The sequence below is a fragment of the Diadema antillarum genome, unplaced genomic scaffold (assembly GCF_040938485.1).
Source record: "Diadema antillarum isolate AM-2024a unplaced genomic scaffold, OU_Dant_1.0 scf00000083, whole genome shotgun sequence".
In the NCBI taxonomy this organism is placed as follows: Eukaryota; Metazoa; Echinodermata; class Echinoidea; order Diadematoida; family Diadematidae; genus Diadema; species Diadema antillarum.
Window position 1 is genome coordinate 1,013,553 of NW_027270972.1, and position 19,116 is coordinate 1,032,668.

The 19,116-nt window shown below is 37.1% G+C and overlaps 1 protein-coding gene across 1 annotated transcript; it reads left to right on the plus strand.

Annotated features, from left to right (window-relative positions):
- The first annotated feature begins 1,960 nt into the window (after nucleotides 1-1,960).
- On the plus strand, nucleotides 1,961-17,749 carry LOC139717814 (uncharacterized). Its single transcript, XM_071629312.1, has 10 exons — nucleotides 1,961-2,071; nucleotides 6,564-6,864; nucleotides 9,025-9,223; nucleotides 11,617-11,753; nucleotides 12,337-12,410; nucleotides 13,192-13,392; nucleotides 14,112-14,222; nucleotides 14,882-15,009; nucleotides 16,430-16,517; nucleotides 17,582-17,749. Exons 2-10 carry the CDS (start codon nucleotides 6,675-6,677, stop codon nucleotides 17,747-17,749), a joined length of 1,296 nt encoding a protein of 431 aa, XP_071485413.1. The 5' UTR covers nucleotides 1,961-2,071; nucleotides 6,564-6,674.
- Nucleotides 17,750-19,116: the final 1,367 nt, after the last annotated feature.

The following is a 19,116-nucleotide window of genomic DNA, read 5'->3' on the forward strand; positions in this document are numbered from 1 at the left end:
CTTCCCTCTACCTCAATCTCACTTTCTATCCAGAGCTTGACGGCAGACACCTATTTAATGGCTTAATAGCTGTACATGTTACTTTTTGTGTCTTACTGATCACATCCTTGCGATAGTTTTAATGCAACAACAGTTTATAGTGTATTTATACCAAAGTAGGCAATTTATATGCAAAACATGTTCTACTCCGGAAACCAATGATAGCTCGGTCACAGTAATGGTTCACATTTTAGTATAGTTTTTTTTTTTCTTCTTTTTACATCACATAGGCATACCCCGCTTTTCTTATTTGGCACCATTAAATCACCTGGTCTTATCTTCTACCCGTTCTCCGTTTCTTTTTCACAAACACTGATTACTCGGGGCTTACAGGCAAACAAGCTATTGCTTTCATGTATAGGTCCCGTCATACTTCTCTTTGTTCAAAACCATTTCGATTCCTAGTTATCATTACAATTATTGTGTTATCACCATGTATATTGTTTGTTTTCTGCACATTGTTAACAAGGTAAAAGAACTTGAATTATTATTTCTGTTGTAATGTTCATAAATGAGAAGTATGAAAATAAATGAATTGAATTGAATTGAATTGAATTGAATTGAATTGAATTGAATTGAATTGAATTGAATTGAATTGAATTGTGGTCTTTTTCTCTCACCATCACGGTATTGCAAATGGTTTAGCTCACTTGTGGTGAGTCAGGACACTGAGAGGTGAAATTAATAAAGGCTAGACTTACCATGCTTACGAATTGATGGATAGATGGGTACTCTCTGAAAAAAATCGAGTGAAAATTTTCACTCTAAAAAGAGTGAATACAAAAAAGAGTGAATTTCGAGTGAAATTGGAGTGAATTTTGAGTGAAAATGCTCATTTTCACTCATTTTGGAGTGACGTCAGGGATCACTCGAAGATTTTGGAGTGATCCCTGACGTCACTCTAAAACGAGTGAAAAAGAGCATTTTCACTCAAAATTCACTCCAATTTCACTCGAAATTCACTCTATTTAGAGTGAAAATTTTCATTCGATTTTTTTTAGATAGAGAGTAAGTAGATAGATAGAAATAATAAGTACACAGGCCTATGTGTTTTGGTTTCTTGTTTGATTGAATTTATTCTGAAGACTATGGTATTCATTTATCTATCCACTCATCTGTCCATTTATTTATCCATCTTTTATATACGTCCATTCATTGATAAACTTTGGCCCAGTATCTAGGTATCTATCTATCAATGTCTGTATTCTAATATCCATCCATCTTTTAAATCTGATTTCATATAATGTTTGGTTGCGTACGGCACTGCAACATGTTAATGGGATGAGACTTGTTTCCAGAAATGTATTAAAAGCTTGACTGTTGTTTCTTGCTTGTTATGTGGTTTGTTCTTCATATTATTTTCATGATAGATAGCTTAATCAATTGTAGGGCTTGTCTTTACTCTTTTTGGGCAGTACCTTTAAATCGGTACAATATGTAGGACCTACCTGTATGGTACAAACATAAAGGGGCCAAACAGAACAACGAATAGGTTTATTATCTATCAAGAGTATTCCTGAAGAGGCGATGTTCGTCGTTGCCACCTAAATAAAATAAGCTAGATTAAAAACTAGTCTAGAAAAATCGGTAGCTCTAGTAGGTATAGTTTCTCAGGACCTTCTATGTTGCGGAGTAGAAGGGTGGGGGGAGGGGGGGGGGGGTGAGGGTGACGTGAATACTGATGCGGAAGTTATTTTTACTACGTCATTATATCAATGCCGAAAGGGAACATATTATGCACACAGTGTTTGGATCGAAGAGTAGAGATACCCATGGTTTATCCACACAGCATCCGGGTGCATCATATCTACCGGCTTTCCGTGCTTATCACACACAAACACACCACGCACATGTTGGATGTGCGAAGATCGCAGGCTTCGGCTAGATAGATATTTGGATGCTGACTACACACACACGATAATAAGTGTCTGTAGTGTCGTCTTTTGATGACATACATGTAGGCGGCGTATGTCACCCGGGATTCACTTGAATATCAGATTATCGATCGAAGTTTTACCGTCTACATTCTTGAGTAAGTGTTCATTAATCATGAATATCGTAGATCATATTCTATCTCAGTTAGCGTTGGCATTAACTTTTGAAACCGAGCTTATCTTTGACTTTAGTCTTTAGTGATGCGTAACGCTTATCGGTACGCTACTGACTTTCGCCCCGACGGTCCGGGGAGTAAAGCTAGTGTAAATGCGATCAGTTTTCCGCGTCGTGCAGCTACCATGCCAAACCGTTGTCGGTGTCCAGTTCATGGGCCCATGCCATGGCCCATGGCATAACTATAAGCCAAGCAGAAGTGGACTACAGACCACCATGTTAAAGAATTTCCCTAAACCACTTATTTCATGTGCGTTAGTTTGTGTAGTTATTCAATGAGAGATAATGACTGTAACCGGCACTGAATTCTAGTCTACCTATTCCTAGCCCCGGAGACCGCGCCGCCAGGCGTGTGGCGGCTGTCGCAGTTAACCTATTCCAAATCCAAGAATATATTTAAAGATTAATGAATGACTAGACATCTATTTGCATATCTAACTATATGAGATTATGACTTTATACGAGAGTATCTATCTCACTCGGCGTAGGGAGTAGGAGTGTACAGAGTACATTCAGCCAAACTCAAACTAGATTCTAAAGACGTTTTTTTTAGAAATTCTAGGTTGAACGTCTTTTATGCATATAAATTTAATTCAAAATCTGTTATCTTGATTTTAGGATCAAGTGTAATTCTGTGTGTGCACACCCCCCCCCCCCCAAAAAAAAAAAAAAAACAAGAAAGGTTTTGATTTTGAAGGCTTTTGATTATTCATGATGGAGTGGATAAGTTGGCATAATGTTCAAAATTTGCATGTATTTTCATTACTTTGTGATATTTATAGCATTGTGTTGGATGGCTGACTTTGCCAGGAATGTGAAGACTGTTTTAATCTCTTTCCAACAGCAATAGGCGTTTTCACATCAGCCCGATGTTTCGAAATAGCGCGCTGTTTTCTGACTTGGGAAATTAACCCGATCATGAAATAGTGCGCTATTTGATAATGTGAATACAAATTAGCGCGCTAGTTTTATCGCTCTGATCGAGAAAATTTCTCGAGTCCAACTCGGGAAATTTCCGAAATAGCAGGATAATTAATGCGAACTAGCGCGCTATTTGATAATGTTCGGGCTGATGTGAATAGGAAATGAAATAGCGCGTTAATTTGTGATCGTGAAAAATGTATCGAGCTTGGATTTTTATCGGGCTGATGTGAAAACGTCTTATATGACATGGAAATAACTCGATTTTAAATAGATATTTACGTGTACAGTCAATTCAGGTGATACATCAGTCTATTTCCAGATAATTATTCAAAGTAGGCTTCTGCTTTACTCCTAGACATCTTGTGGAATGATTGAATCTGTGACTTTACCAGCATGCAATTTCTTGAGTGACATTTCCCTAATAGTCAAATTAGATCTAGTCCTAATGCAGCAAGTGAGTTCCCATTGTAGTTGTACATATGTACAATTGCACTTTCACATTTATTTATTTTTTTTGTCATTCTGTCTATGAAATAATGACTGTTAAGTAAAAATGCAGATACATGTACATATGTATACTTTCATAAGATGACACCTGAAAACATTCCATATTGCCATCAGAAAAAAAAAAACCAAACAAAACTGACAGTTTCTGAATGGGTCAGCCATTCAGAAATTATTGCATATCATATCACCTACAATATACATCAACTTTGTATCTCAAGTTTGCGTACAACGTAGTCAATATTTTGTGTACACACACATGTACTGTAGGCCTAGTGTACATGTAATTGGATTGTGCGTTATCCAAGTTTCTATTGATGAAATCAGAGAGATGGTGAAATTGAAAAGGTACATAAGTAATGCTGTAATTAGGGACCAAGGACTGTAGCTGTCACCATGGCAACAGTATTGATGGAATGTGTCGGCCTATTTGTCTGTCGGGTGTGATGTTCTACAATATACAACATTGTGCATGACTGAGGGACGGTGAATGAGGGCCTTGACCTCTAACAGAATGGTGTATAATGGGATTTTATGAAAGCAAAGCAGATCAGTGTGATCTGATTAGTGTAATGTTGATATCCTGTGTTCATCTGCTGCTGCAGAACCTTTAATCGTTGCTTGCCCGCACAAAGGCCGCTATAGGCAAATTTGGTAACTTGTTATCCGTGTTGCGCGATAGCGGCCTTTGTGCGGGCTAGCGACGTTTTGTGTAGATTTTGGCTTTATACACAACATGATTCTTTTAAACATGGTGTGTATACAATGTAATCATGCACATGCCCACACACATTTAATGCACATTAATACAGTGCACACATTTTAAAAAAAAACTCATTTAGAATATTGTTCTATTTATTTTGCTCTAATTGACACCTAAAAATTACCTAGATAATGGCCTTGCGTAACCTGATAGCATGTTTTTGGAATACGTGCTTTGATATCCAACCAGTGTGATAATGGGAGAAATAAAACATTTTGCTGGTAAGAGATCCTGTTATTTCATCTGATTGGTGAAGGCATTTTCCTGTCATCTCAAGAGTCTTTGCATGTCCCTTAAATAGAAGCTGTAAGTTATTTTATCCTAACGTGATGTCATTATAGCAACATCAAACTGGCATAGTGCAATGCCAACAAATTTGTTTTATCATATAACAGTATATTCATAAAGGTTTTCTTATCCAGAGTGAGAAATGTATAGTATAATTGAAGGGAGAAGTATTGATTGTAAATTTGATTTTGCAAACTTTTAATTGTTACAGGATTACCCCTCCCCCCCCCCCCCCAAAAAAAAGAGAAATAATAGTAATAATAATATTAAAGCAAAGCATAATTGGCTTTCCTATTGCATAGTAATTGTTTAAGTTGTTCTTTAGTTAGCAGCCCTTGCCTAGTAGTTCTTTAAGCAGTTAGAATACCTTTTATGGCTTTTGGCAAGTATGAGATTTGCCAAATTGTTAACTCTCTTTTTTTTTCTCTCTAACCTGCCCAGGAACCCCACTGGGCCAAAATCACACAATATAGTGTACACAATAAGTCCTGCTTCTGTTGTGCTAATCGGCAAATGAAGCAAACCCTCAGTGGTCTTGCACTTTGGGGATTGAAGCATGAGGAGTTAAAGCTTAAGCCCCATACAGGAAGTTGTTTTGAATGAAAGTTAGTGTAAAGAGAGTAACATATGATTGAAGAGAATGAGAATGAAATTGGGCATGTTGTTACCACTCCAAAAAGTCGGAAAGTTGTCTTTCATTGCAATTTGTGATCACCTCAGAAGAGATGTCTGTTTTGACTGATGTTACTGTAGTTTGTGGTGCACTGCCCATCTATTGCTGCTATAAAATGACCATTATAATGATATCAAAACCTTCCCCATAGTTCAGCAGACTTGTCATATATACTAGTAATCTCTCCATGGATGTAGATCTAGTTGAATGTTAGTAATTTTTGTGTTTGGTATCGTTCTCATTAAAAATAACCTAGTTTGCTCCATGAATGTGTTCTGTATTATGAGGACATTGGTGCTAAATTTGCTGGTAGTGAATAGAGAGGTACATAGACTTGACAAATGAAGACTAAATTTAAACATGAGTCATAGTCACTTTATAGCCAAGAGGGTTATTTCCAGATTACCATGGAAACTACATGGATCATGATGTGCAAGAGGTTGTCAATGTAGTAAATTTAAGCATATACTTTGCATTGTAACCAGGGTTGTGTGTGTTCTTCTGTTCAGTTTTGTGGATGTTACTTGCACTTCAGTGATTACTGATTTTCACCTCAACTGATCCATTAGGATGTGATGCCAAGAGAAATCAGTGTTGGGGGGAGGACACAACCCGACAACTTCCCGTAGTCTACAAAAATTTATAGATCCATATTTTTCAGTAAACTGTCGTCACTTTTGTTCTCCCAATGTTTCATTAAATGGTTACACACAAGAGAACATTATTATTTGAATAATGATTTTAGTATATTTTAAAGAAAAAAATCACGAAGAATGCAGATTACAATTTTACATAAATTTCTGAAATGGAAACATATGTATTCAAATCAAAGTCACAAATTCTAATTCTAATTCAGAGGTATTTGTAATTTGTAATTGAAAAACAAATAAACAAACAAACAAATCTCTCAAATCTTATTACAGATTCTTGTGTGTTTGGCTTGACCTCTGAAATATGATATGAGAGGTGGAGCTTGCTTGATCTTCCAGTCACTTCCACCAGTGAGCTGAATGCCACACATCAATAAATAGAACTGTAAGTTGATTCATAGCTGCCTCTGCACTTCAGAACTCGAACATTTGATACAATGTAGGAGTGTGTGACATCGTACGAAGGATTAAGCTGTGTCTCTTTTAGAGGATTCACATTCAGGTCATGATTTCCAAAATACTGTGTTTATGGATCATTTTAATAAAATTGCTGTCATCATTCCGATCTCATTTCAATAATGATTTTTTTTTTTGTCTCATTGTTTTCTCTCAGGTTGTATAAGAGCTACAGCAAGATGTGATATGTTCTGAGACCAGCTGAGATGAGAACAACAGTGGCATTAGAAAGAGAGCTTACCACCAGTTGCCGTATCCCCCGGGGAACATGGCGACCCCCAAGGGGTACATCGGCTATCCCATCGTGGGCGACTCGTCCCTCGAGTTCTACCGGGACGTCCCGCTCTACCTCCAGTCCCGCATCCAAGAGCACGGGACACGGATATTCCAAGGGCGCATACTCAACAAACCAACGGTGTTCGTCTGTTCTGCCTCTGCCGTGAGGGAACTTCTCACAGGTACATATGACATGGGGTGACATGACATTTGCTCCTGCAACTACACATGTGTATTGCTCCGGTGTTATTTTCAAGGGTATTGGTGAATGGACTTTGGTGTAAAGTTGTGTACATTGTGACTGGCCAAGATTTTTTGCCAGAACATCGTTTTGTGGCCTTCAGTTCTTGGGGGAAAGGACAATTTTGAAGTGTTGATGAGTTCATTTATTAAAATGAAGTCAATATACATGTGTAAATAGTATGTAAGCCTGAACTACTGTAAAGGCCATAATATATATTTTAAATAGTGGATCTAATTTAGTGCGAATGGGGACATCCCAACAACAATATTTCATGAGTTGGTTAGATTTGCAATTGTGGAGTACAGTAATAAATGGAGAAATGTACATGTGTACTTCACGTTCATGTCAGGACCAGAGTTGATATTTACTATTAAGTGTTATAAGATTCGTGAATAGCACCTGACGTGCAAAATCTGTGAAAATCAAAGACCCATGAAATAACGTATACATTGTATGACTTCTACTGTCATCAATACAATGTATATGATAGGAATGTACATCTTACATCTGTAAATGAATGGAAAAAGAAATTTTGTCGTTAATTTAGCTACTTATTGATGAATATATCCTCCATGCTACAATATCACATTGTCTGTCACAAACTGACTCTTCAAACTCTATAATGATTTATTGATGAGGATAATGTACAATGTATGTACCGTTAAGCCAAAGCTTTCAAGATATACAACAGTACAGTAGATAGAAAAGAACCATTGAAAATGAAATGATGGAGCGTTTGTGTAGCCTTCATGTGTTTGTCCTCCATGGACTTGAAACTAGATGGCTGCAGAGAGGAACAAATTAGATTCTTGCGTGACGATGCCATCTGTTGTCATGGCAACAACAAGTAAGCATGTGGCCTGCATCATCTGAATGACTTACTGCCATGGGGTAATGTGCACTCTGGGACTGTGTGAATTAAACCAGGTGCATTGTGGGTGATATTGATTCATGACACTTGCACACCTGCTGTAATATTAACTGGAATCTGAGCTGGATCTGTGAAGTGCAGCACTTAGTGTACAGTAGTTGCATACAATGTATTAAAGGCCGGATCTTACTGAGATTTCATCCAGGCACCAGAAAAGGGAAAAGTAGTTTTCAATCAGTTGTACCATGTACATTGTGTGTGAGTGTTGCATCAAATTTTTTAGCATCTCTCTTTTGTGAACCTATAGCTAAGTCCATTTGAGCCCAAGCTCTGATTACTTATGGTTTGATTAATTAATCGCTGTGTTAGACAATTATTACATTGTGTATGTATTCTCACTTTCTCTCAAGGTTTCTTAAAATATGCCCCATAATTTTGTGCTCAGTTCAGACGAGATGATTCTTGCAAATTACCAAACTGTTCACATTCTCCATTAACAACTTTTGATTGTGGTAGTCCCACGCTGTCAACCCAGTCAAGTTTCAAATGGGGGAGGAGGAAGGGCTGAAAAAAAAAAAAAACACTGACAACTGCAGTCTGCAGAGAAGTGTAACTGCATGTTAACCCATTGAGGATGAGCTAATTTTGCTGTCAACACATATTTCCCTTGCACTAGTCTTCGACAGGTTAATACCAGTAATTCATTTACAATACAAATATGAACTGAGAGAAATATAGTAAATGTGACTCTCATTTGAGAAGATAAGCTTCTGTCTTGCTATGTTAATTTTTTCTGATATTGTAAAGGGGTGGTACAGTTTCGGTTGAGATGGGGCTACAGGTTTCCAGTGTGTTTTGATGATTTTTTGAGGTAATGAGAAACCTCTTATGAAATACAAAAAAAAAAAAATGTGTAATTCTATTTAAGAGGAATTCCAGCTTATTTGATGAAAATTGGTTTTGAAATGGGTGAGATATCTAAAATAAGGCAATCCTAATAAAAGGTGGGACCCACCTTTTATTATAATCACTTTGTTTTACTTTGTCTTTTGATATATCATCCATTTCAAAACCGATTGTCATCAAATGAACTTTGAATTCCTCTCAGACTCGTCTGCTCTTTATCATTTCATAAAGTGGTTTCTAAAGTATCTTGCAAAAATTTAAAGGCTGAATCCTCATCTCAACCAAAACTATACCATCCCCTCAACATTTGGCTTTCCATAGAGCATCACACCAAGATGAAGCTGGGATACAAAGCCATCCTCCACAATCTCTATGGCGACAACATCATGTTTGAGGAGGCAGGAGAGGCTGACAGGCTTCACGCCCTCATGCACCACGTCTTCGTTCAGAGTGGCTTGCCACGCTTCCAGCAAATCTTGCAGAAGTACATCCACAGGCATTTCAGTGACTTACACTCCAGGTAACGACACATCATTTTCTTTTTCTCTTTATCTTGCTGGATGTTTTGCTTTCCTTTAGATATAGATAAGAAACTGATAAATTCCTCTACACCTGTATAGTTTTTGTAGAAGTTGCATGCAGTGCACAGATTAAAAACATGCTGACTGTACTTGATAATATTTTCTAGAATGAAATGTCGCATGCCCCAGAAAAACCATAGTCAAATCAAGTCAAATGAAGGACACATTATACACATGTACAATTCTGTATTGTAGTCGGATATTAAAAGAGTTGAGTTTTTACTGCCCCTCCTTCTCCTCAAGAAATATTTAGTGGCTTCATTTTCAGTTTTATTTTGTACATCTTCATTCACAGATGCATGGACACCTAAATCACATATTTTCACACAGTTTTCCTGCTGAAATGAGTCAGAATAGAATAGCAGTCAATATTTCCTGCTTCCTGACATAGCATACCACATCCGTTTACACGCTAACTGAACTTTAATACAGCAAAAGACAATCAATAACACATTTGCCTAGAAATGATGTCTGATGTTAGCAACCTGAGGTTTGTTAACTATTTCATTGCTCTGAAGAGTTGGCGTGAGGAGTGAATTTCATGTTTACTTTGTCTTGATGAACTCTTTATTTCCTACTCCTAAAAAGTGTGTCGCTAATATAGTCATTGTGATTGTAATTGTGATTGTTTCATATATATCGTGATCATTATCATCACTGGTAGTAGCAGTAGTAGATCATTTTTAGTACCATAATGATGATGATGGTGATGATTATGATGATGATAATGATTATCATTACTGTTATCATCATCATCATTATCAACTCGACTAAAATGTAAAATCAATGATATGCACTTGAAAAAGTATGTCAAAATAGTTGTGAAAAGTCAGGGCACCTACAATTTGTAGTTGCAGGTGAAACTTACTTCTTTCTTGGCATGTGATTCCGGCCTCAGTTCTGTTTGAAAAATGTTGAAAATGGTTATCACATTATACCATGTGTTTACTTTTGTTCTTTTTTTTTCTTTTTGGTGGGGGGAGGGTGCATACCATGTATAAAGTGAATATGTAGTACCAGTTGATGTAAAACAAAACAGAAAATACCTATCGTATTAAATGCTCTTTCACTCCAAAGTGACTTCCCTTCATATGTAATCTCCAGAGTTTGCGTACAAATAGATTATGAGTGTACTAATGACTTTGACTAATTTTAAAGAACATTACAGTTTGGATTATGATAAAGGAGATATTCCTAGGAGAAGGCACAGAGGTTTCTTTGCTTTGTTTTGTTTTGTTTTTTACTAGAAAACAAATTGATGAGATTTGATAGATGGGTATAGTAAACAGATCACAAGTGCTTGCAAACAAAGAGACTCAATGATGGATTGATAGCACTTGTAAATAAAGGATGTACAACTGTATGTACTGTAAATACATTTTATGTGTGCTTGTATGCACGTACATAGATAAGGAGATAGGCAGGTGGATTGATAAGGAAGGGAATAAATACATGGAGGTATTAAAACGGATAGCTATTAAAATGGATGTATTCATAGAAATAATTTGTCATTTTGAATTTTGCCAAAAATGTAACATCCATGTATTCAGTGTCTCTTGTAGGTATTTCCTGCATTTCGTGAGAAAAAGCAGGGGGTATCAATTCTATATTTTAGTGTGTAGATCTTGATCCATAGATGAATTCTGAAGTGCAATTTCATTGGTAAATTTCCAATAAAAGCAACTCTATTTCAGAAACTTAGAATTTGTACTTTTTTTCTTTCTTTATTGCTGCAGTGCTGCAAGCTACACGTAGCATATTTTAACAGTTCAAGTGTGCAGAGCTGTGACATGCACAAGTATCAACAACAATGCAAAACATGGAATACAACATACAGGGCATTGACCTTATAAAATTCACAAAATACTTGACTAATGAGATGATAGAATTCACAATCACTAAAAGATAATTTACAAATGATGTGCAGGACAGAGTGTATCAGTGAGAATTGGATGCGCGATTTTAACTTTGGAACTATCTAAACCCACAACCGACGGGCACAGCGAGTGGGCTCTAGACAGTTTCTAAGTGAAATGAGAGCATCCAATTCTTACCGATCCACGAAATAGTAGTAGCCCTGTACATCATTCACTTTATAAAATTGGCCCTTACTTTCATGAAATTCAACTTATTCCCCCATCATGCGTCCGGTACACCTGCAAATCACTATACAAGGCTTGAGCCATTTGTTTGGATTTTACCACACACATGGCTCACTGTGGAGCAGTAAAAATCAATGCATGGCAATTGACCAATCAGATTGCAGAGATTCTGAAGCCCATTTTATGAAGTTTGCTCTTCATGCCTTGTTTCTTTGTTTGTTTTTGGACAGAGTGGATGTGGAGGTTTATGCGCTCTTCAAGCAATTTGCAACGGAACTCATGCTGGCCCTCTTCTTTGACCTGGATGTCGAGGACTCACCCGAGCTGGTTAGAGAAGTAACATCTCTTGCGACAACTCACTGGCACGGTAATGAATCTTGGTGTCTATCATTTTATAGCATTTAGCACTTTCAGGTTGTTTTTATTGCATCTGACCAATGAATGCTGGAAGAGCTTTAGGACCTTTGGCAAACTTGAGATGTGAAAAGTATACACAGAGGTCATTAAAGCTTGTTGCTAAGTCAGTTTATTTCCCAACTACTTTGTGAGCATAGTACTCTGTAAACTGGGTTTGGATGACAATTTCACACTTGGTTGAATTGACAATCAAGAAAAAATAATTAAAAAACAAGTAATATATGTATTACCAGGTATCTCTTTTTAGACAAAAGTCAAGGGCTATACACATTGAAGACATTGCTTTTCTTTTTTTAGGAGGCACTATTGGTGAGTTGTTAATTTTGCGAGTATCAGTTGACTTGTGATTTTCACAAGGTATCATACATGTGTATGCAGTACAGTATCCTGCAATCTGCCTTGAAAATCGTGAAATGTCAAATGCACAACCCCAGTTCATAGGGAATGCAACTATTACACTTCACATGTTGACTAGTAGAAGGACTCCAATAGTGCAATGTTAATAGAGTCTCACTCTTATTTCACTGTCCTAGGTGTGATCTCAGTACCGCTCAGCTTTAAGGTTTCATATTGGTCCTCGTCCTATAAGAGAGCAGTTGAAGCCAAGGTAAGTTGCCATTGGCAGCAGAAGAACTCCCTGTATATCTAGTGTATGTGTGTCTGTGTGTGCATTCCATATGTATGCCTGTCCATTAGCAAATACCTTCAAAATCTATGTCACAATCTATATCGTCTATTTTCCACTAGTAATAGACAACGGTGCTTTGAGGATATGAAGGGTGCTTCAAGGCACTGCGCTCTACAAGCTGATAGCCGTATCTGTTGCCTGTACATGTGTGATAGTAAACAATTCTTTGTTTGAAATTTGATGGCTTTTGTAATCATATTAGTTTCTTCCATCAAAACCAAAATAGTTTTCTATGATTTCTTTTATAATTCACTCACTCCATGAGAGAGAGAGAGAGAGAAGAGGTGTAGTTGATGTAAAAATTAATGAAAAAAAAAAAATCACTCCATGCGCAAGACAATTTCAGTAAATTTGAAAATTTACAACAAAAAGAAGGTCAATATTGAATTCACATTGAAACATACAGGACTAGAATCTTGTAGTATCATAATGCTTTCATGGCAGAGATTTATCAGTAACACTCACACATGTAGGGCATCTGCAGATTACAGTAATAACCAGTTTAATTTCAGTGCGTAGTGGATTTTTTGTTCCTGCTAAGTGAGGCAAAGCCTTGACAAGCTTGAGGATGTAGCTTTTAAATAACCTACCAGTATTCCAAGCAAGCACATGGTTACTTCTTTAAGGTTTCTTTTTAAAAATGCACATGAGATGTCTATGGGTTTCTTCCCTGTATTTTGACAATTATAATTGGCATTAGGAAAGGCTTCTGGAACTCGTTCGAGAGCAACTCGCCAGGAGGGGGCCTGAGGGGTCCTTTATGGACCGGGCCAACAGGGCGGGCTTCAAGGACCAGGCTGAACTGGAGCAGCATATTCTGCCGTTTGTCTCGGCTCTGGTGCCCAAGGCCATTGCTTCAATATTGGCCTCCTTTGTCCAGGCAGTGTCCAGCAATGGTCAGGTAAGTGCAGAAAAAGCCCAACTTCTAGTTCCAGCTGACAAAATATCTGCATCTTTAGAGAAACATGGCAAATCTTATTCATACCTGTTGACTATTGACTATTCAATCCAATATTTTCATCACATAGCCTGACGTAACTGAAATAAAATCGTAAAAGATGCTGAAGTCTATATAAGCCCAAGACTACCAACATGGTTATGGATTTGTGAGACTAGAGAGACAAATTTTTGTACATTGTGTCATCATAAATGTGCTTACTGACTTCATGTTGCCATCATTACACAAGCTGATTATTATGGTGGATGATTTGGGTTTGTTCGTTGGTATTTGTCTAGTTATCATACTATGTATCATCTTGTTCGTTTCCTCTGCACATTTCTGCTTGTCTGTGGTTTCATACTTAACATGTTTCCCAAGGTATTTTGTATACAGTGTACCTGGTACTCATTTCATGTTTTTCCCCTTACATCTTGTGTTTGCAATATGCTAATTTTTCCAGCTAGAATTGTTGTATTTTTTTTTTTTTTTTTTTTTTTGGGGGGGGGGGTTATTGTTTGTTTGTTTGTTTGTTTGTTTTTTTATTGGAAGGGGAGGTTATGATTTTAAATCAAATGCTGATGAAGTGGGTCAGCAAGTTAGTTACAAGTGTTCGGATTTTTAAAGGGTTAATTTATTTTCAAAATGTTCTCAACACTATTGCAATTAAAATGTCTGTGCAGGAATGCTTACAGGAGAGAGCCAGAGAAGATAGTGAGTTCTTGAATTGGTGTTTGTTGGAGACGGAGCGACTTTGGCCTCCTGTGATTGGAGGGAGGAGGCTGGTTACCAAGGTAATGGAAGCCCTGTCTCCCTCTCCCTGCACGAATGATAGCAGGGACTGGTATTGGCATGGCCATCACATCGATATTAACAATAATATGTATATATGGAAGTGCCATTTGAAATGAGCACACAATTTCTTGCCTGCATTCTTGCATTTACACTCCATACAGAGAAATCTGACTCCAAATGTAATTCTTAAGACTGATATGTATTGAGGAAATACTGATTTATTGAATAGATTATTTTGTTCCCATCATACTTTGTTGCTAATTACTCACTTGCAATGTGATTACTCTTGTGTATGTTATAAACCCTTTATTGTAGGATATACATGCACAAATTGTAGACCTTACACAGTGGGAATTCTCATGTAAATATTAATTTCATACTTCAGGTATCTAAATGTGTCTATTGTTTAAAATAGTAGATGGGCATATGAGCTCTGTCATTGTTGTTGAAGCACTGGTATATTGAGCTGTTTGGGTAGATCACCAGACACTGCTGACCATACAACACATACGGCCGCAAGGCATGAAATGACTTCAATTTGCATGAAAGGATAGGTCTAAAGCAAGTTTTTAACATGAAGATTTTGTGGAACCGTGGCATTATATCCAAGTATATACACAAGATGACTCAAGTTTATAATTATACATGTATCTGTCAGGACTTTGTGTTGGATGGCTACAAGATTCCCAAGGGTTACGGAATCATCTATGTGTCATCCATGGCCCACAGGGATCCAAAAGCTTTCACTAATCCAGATAGTTATGATCCCCTCCGTTGGGCAGTCAAGTAAGTTCATTCTCTGATCTTTTTTTTTTGTTTTTCGCCGGAAGTGATGACGCATTACAATGACATTGATATCCATTCTCTGTCAAGCTGTTGCAGAATAAAGTTTATAGCTACAGTCCCATAAGCAAAATTTTGAGAAATTCAACTTAAAGAATTTTAACTCTGCGAACACTTTGTAAGTTTACTTGTCTGTTCATACTGGCGGCCAAACTTCTTGAGGTTTCAGTCCTTGATAAGTTCTTGAAGTTTGGGTCACTGGTGCTCATGCGCAACAAAGAAAACAACATGTGTCGTCTGACAGCTTACTGGCAAATGCAGTGAGTACTTGGGATATGTTCAAACAATGCACACATGTACATTCCAATGAGCATATGCTTTGGAGGCACTGCAAACATAAAGTAGACTTTTCACCTGACAAACTTTGCAAAGTTGCAGCTGTGTGCATTCAGACTGCACAAACTTCAAGAAGATTTGCTGGGGTTTGGAAAATTTCCCTAGTTTTAGTGGGAAATTCTCTAGAAGTTTTCAGGAAGTTTGCGTTCAAACTGGCCAAGCTTTAAGAATGTCAACTTCGGGAAATTCAAGTTTGGGAAGTTTTGCCAGTGTGACCATGGTTTATATTGAATAAGACATAATGCAAGTGAAGGCATACCAGTGGATTTTTGAGAATGTAGAACACGTCCACTGCTATATGTCTTGTAAACAGAGGCACAGGTGCACTGTCAGATTTGAAAGTTTAATATTTTCATCAGATGACCTAGTGTTTTTGACACAAGATTGATGGGCTGTAGACACTGAAACTTTCAGGGTCATATCCTAGAAAAGAATCTAATGATTACCTGAATGCCCATTTACATGATCACAACTTTATATTTAAGCAGTGGAGTGTGGTTGGAGTGGATAACAGTTGTAATGACAAATGTTAGAATATTATGATAAACCAAATAAGAATTAATATTAGTGTTTAGAATATTATGATAAACCAAAGAAGAATTAATATTAGTGTACAATGTACTTCAGCATAAAGAGAAATTTTATGAGTAGGACTTCTGTCCATTTGTATGATATATCACGTTACACTGATGTACTGTAAAACACAATATATTCGCGGCATGAAAACTTCGCGATTGGAGCTGACGGCCTTTCTAGCAGCTTGAAATTTTCGTGACTTGCCACTGGCATCCAATGCATATTGTGTTGGCAAGAACTTTTGTGTGCATTTTAATTTCACGAATGTTGCAACTCGTGAAATTTGCGAAATTAAAATGCACGCGAACATTCCTCATTTTACAGTATTCTATGTCAAATGATTGTGATATGATTCTGTATTCAAGTGAAAAAATGAATGTCTTGATTCATAAAGAAGGATAATGAACATCAAATACCAATATTCCTACTCGATCTCTATGCCATCTCACAGTCTGGAGGAGCAGAAGAAGCTCTTGTTCTGCTATGGGGCTGGACCTCGATGCTGTGTTGGTACCTCCCTTATGAGAACTCTTGTTCAGGTATTATACAAAGCTCTATAATTGGTGAATATTTGTTTTGATTTGTTTTGTTTTGTTTTGTTTTGTTTTGTTTTGTTTAATTTGTTTTTTTCAGGGTGTAGCCTGATGTTAGATTGCATTGATTTGTTTCCAGCATCAGGGCCTGTCTCAATTTGGAGCCTGAAAAATTATTTTCATTTTCACAGGGTCCTATTGAGGTTATCTGTATTGAAAGCTTGCAAATCCAAAAGCAGTATTTACAAAATAACAAAGTTTGCCGCCAAGTTATTACTCTGGCCATTTTGTCTTTTTATTTGTACATTTGTGTGGTGTGCACGTAGTATACCCTGCCCCGTGGAATAAAAAGTGTTTCCATGTGGTTGGAATTTCATATTCAAGAAATAACAGGATAAATGTTGCATTATTTCTCCAACTGAAATGAAAGTAATACAAAATTGCCACTCGAGAGATATTTGAAATACTTTGTCATCCCTAAGCCAACACTATGTCTAAATCAATGTCAGAATTTACATGTTACATAAAATTATGAAGTCAAAATGGCTAACAGCCAGAGAGGAAGTACATGCAAGGGGAGTGCATAGTGAAAGCATTCAAAAAGAGGTTGGTTTTTCTCTGATATTATATTTGAATCCATGCAGTTTTTTAACAGGATGTGGTCCTAAATTTCGTGTGATCAGTATTCATTCAGCCAGAGCAACCATACCCGTCAATGTATGATAATTCAAAGTTTATTTTGGGTTTTCATTTTTTTTTTTCTGTTGTTGCTTTTAGGTTGTTGTTGTTTTTTTCCTCCTTTGTGGACAAGGTCTATCCATGAATGGGCTTATATCATGAAGTTTGAAAGATGCACTACTCCCAACCGAGAAAAGATTTTTTTTTTTTTTTACTTGGAGAAACTTTATATGGAAGCAAAGACTCACTGAACATTTCAGAGCATGGAAAGGTGACAAATCTTGTCTGTTCTACTAGTGGTATTCCAAGTAATCAGATTTTCATAGTCTCTTGATGGAACCTAGAAATGCTGGCATTACAGCGTTCCCTGATTTTTCATGCATTGTCCACAGACGGTCAGTGAGTACATTGTCCAGAGGTACAGCTGGACACTGGGGCCCAGTCAAGAGACCCCAGACTACAAGTGGCTACCAATAGCCAGGCCTAAGGAGATGTCTGCCACCTTCTCAAGAATCCACCAATCAGGGAGCTCGTCGGATGACGCCAATGGCAGCAGATGATTGCAGGGAGGCCTTGTCGTCATGGCAACACCTCACTTTTTGCCAACGACCAGAATGCAGTCATAATACGAGCTGAAAGTTAATGCCTTTTTTCTCCCATTTATTCAGGATGAAAATGTTAGAGAATGTGCAGAAATATTTAACTTTATTTGTCTTCTCCTCCAATCCCATTGGTTCATACAAAAGCTCAGGAATGTGGATGATTCAAATCTGCATGTATTGTGTAGAGCATCTTCAACTACCATTCCAAACAAGTGCCTGACAGGGCCATGTGTTCACAATGTACTTCAGCTGTACAATATGTGGGCCTGATGTAGTCCCGCACATTCTATTTTGATACATGCCTTCAATTTGTAGCAAAAGGTGCCTATTACGAGCAACATCGCATCTGGGAAATTATCTTATCTGTCTTTGCGTAGAACAAATAGAAAAACGATCTCAAGAGCTGCACCTGTGTTGAAACTACTGAGTATTTTTCTATCCGCAGCTAAACCAGATCGTTGTTCGACAAAACTTACCATTTTGGTGAGATTAAGACATTCCCTGCTGAAGTATTCCAGTGGTTGAGGCTTGGTATAAAAGTCCTTGTAGAGTTGCACAAACTTATTTATTGTCGGCTGCATTGTATGTATTTTTGTCTTTTCATTCACATTAGGAAAGTTTCATCTACGGGTGACATCAACACATATTAAAAACTTCCATTAAGAAGGTCCCAGTGATGTTTAGTTTGTAACCTGCTAGTAGTCTTTGAATTGGTTGAAGATTTCTAGAAAAGGAAAATAGTAATGATAAGCTAAGTATGCATAACAAAGACAAGATAAATAACATCATCATGTTATGTATACACCATGCACATAAGTTAAAAAACAACAACACACTTTGATAAAAACAAAATTACTCAAGTAGGTAATGAGCCGTGATATTAAGCTTACAGAGTGAAATCCAAAGGCAATAGAAGAGAAAAGAAGAGAGAGGGAGAGAAACAAGAAATTAGATATCAAAGATTTGAAAAGAGATAACAGTTTAGCTTCAAATCATTCAGTTTTGCTGAGGAATAAATGAGTGCCGTTATTCATATGAATCATTTTGAATGACACAGTGTCTTGCGTTGCATGAGTAGATAGGAAAGGAAGAAGATGTATGAGAGAGGGAAAGTTAAGCAATTACAGTCTTAACTTTAAACAGTGTTACACTGCATGTAAAAATATATTCATATAATATACAATTGATATCATAAGGTTCATAAGAAATGAAAAAAAAATGAATGTGATATAATCATAATGTCCATGTAAATGGAAAAGAGTGAGTTAGAGGGAGAGAACCAGAGAGAGAAAAAAAGTTCCTTCTTGAAAAATATTTGTATGATA

Excerpts from the sequence above, each read along its gene's own strand:
- LOC139717814 (XM_071629312.1), top strand. The coding sequence starts at position 6,675 with ATGGCGACCCCCAAGGGGTACATCGGCTATCCCATCGTGGGCGACTCG. Across the intron at positions 11,754-12,336 it reads TGCGACAACTCACTGGCACG|GTGTGATCTCAGTACCGCTC; the intron begins GTAATGAATCTT and ends TCACTGTCCTAG. Across the intron at positions 14,223-14,881 it reads GGAGGAGGCTGGTTACCAAG|GACTTTGTGTTGGATGGCTA; the intron begins GTAATGGAAGCC and ends TGTATCTGTCAG.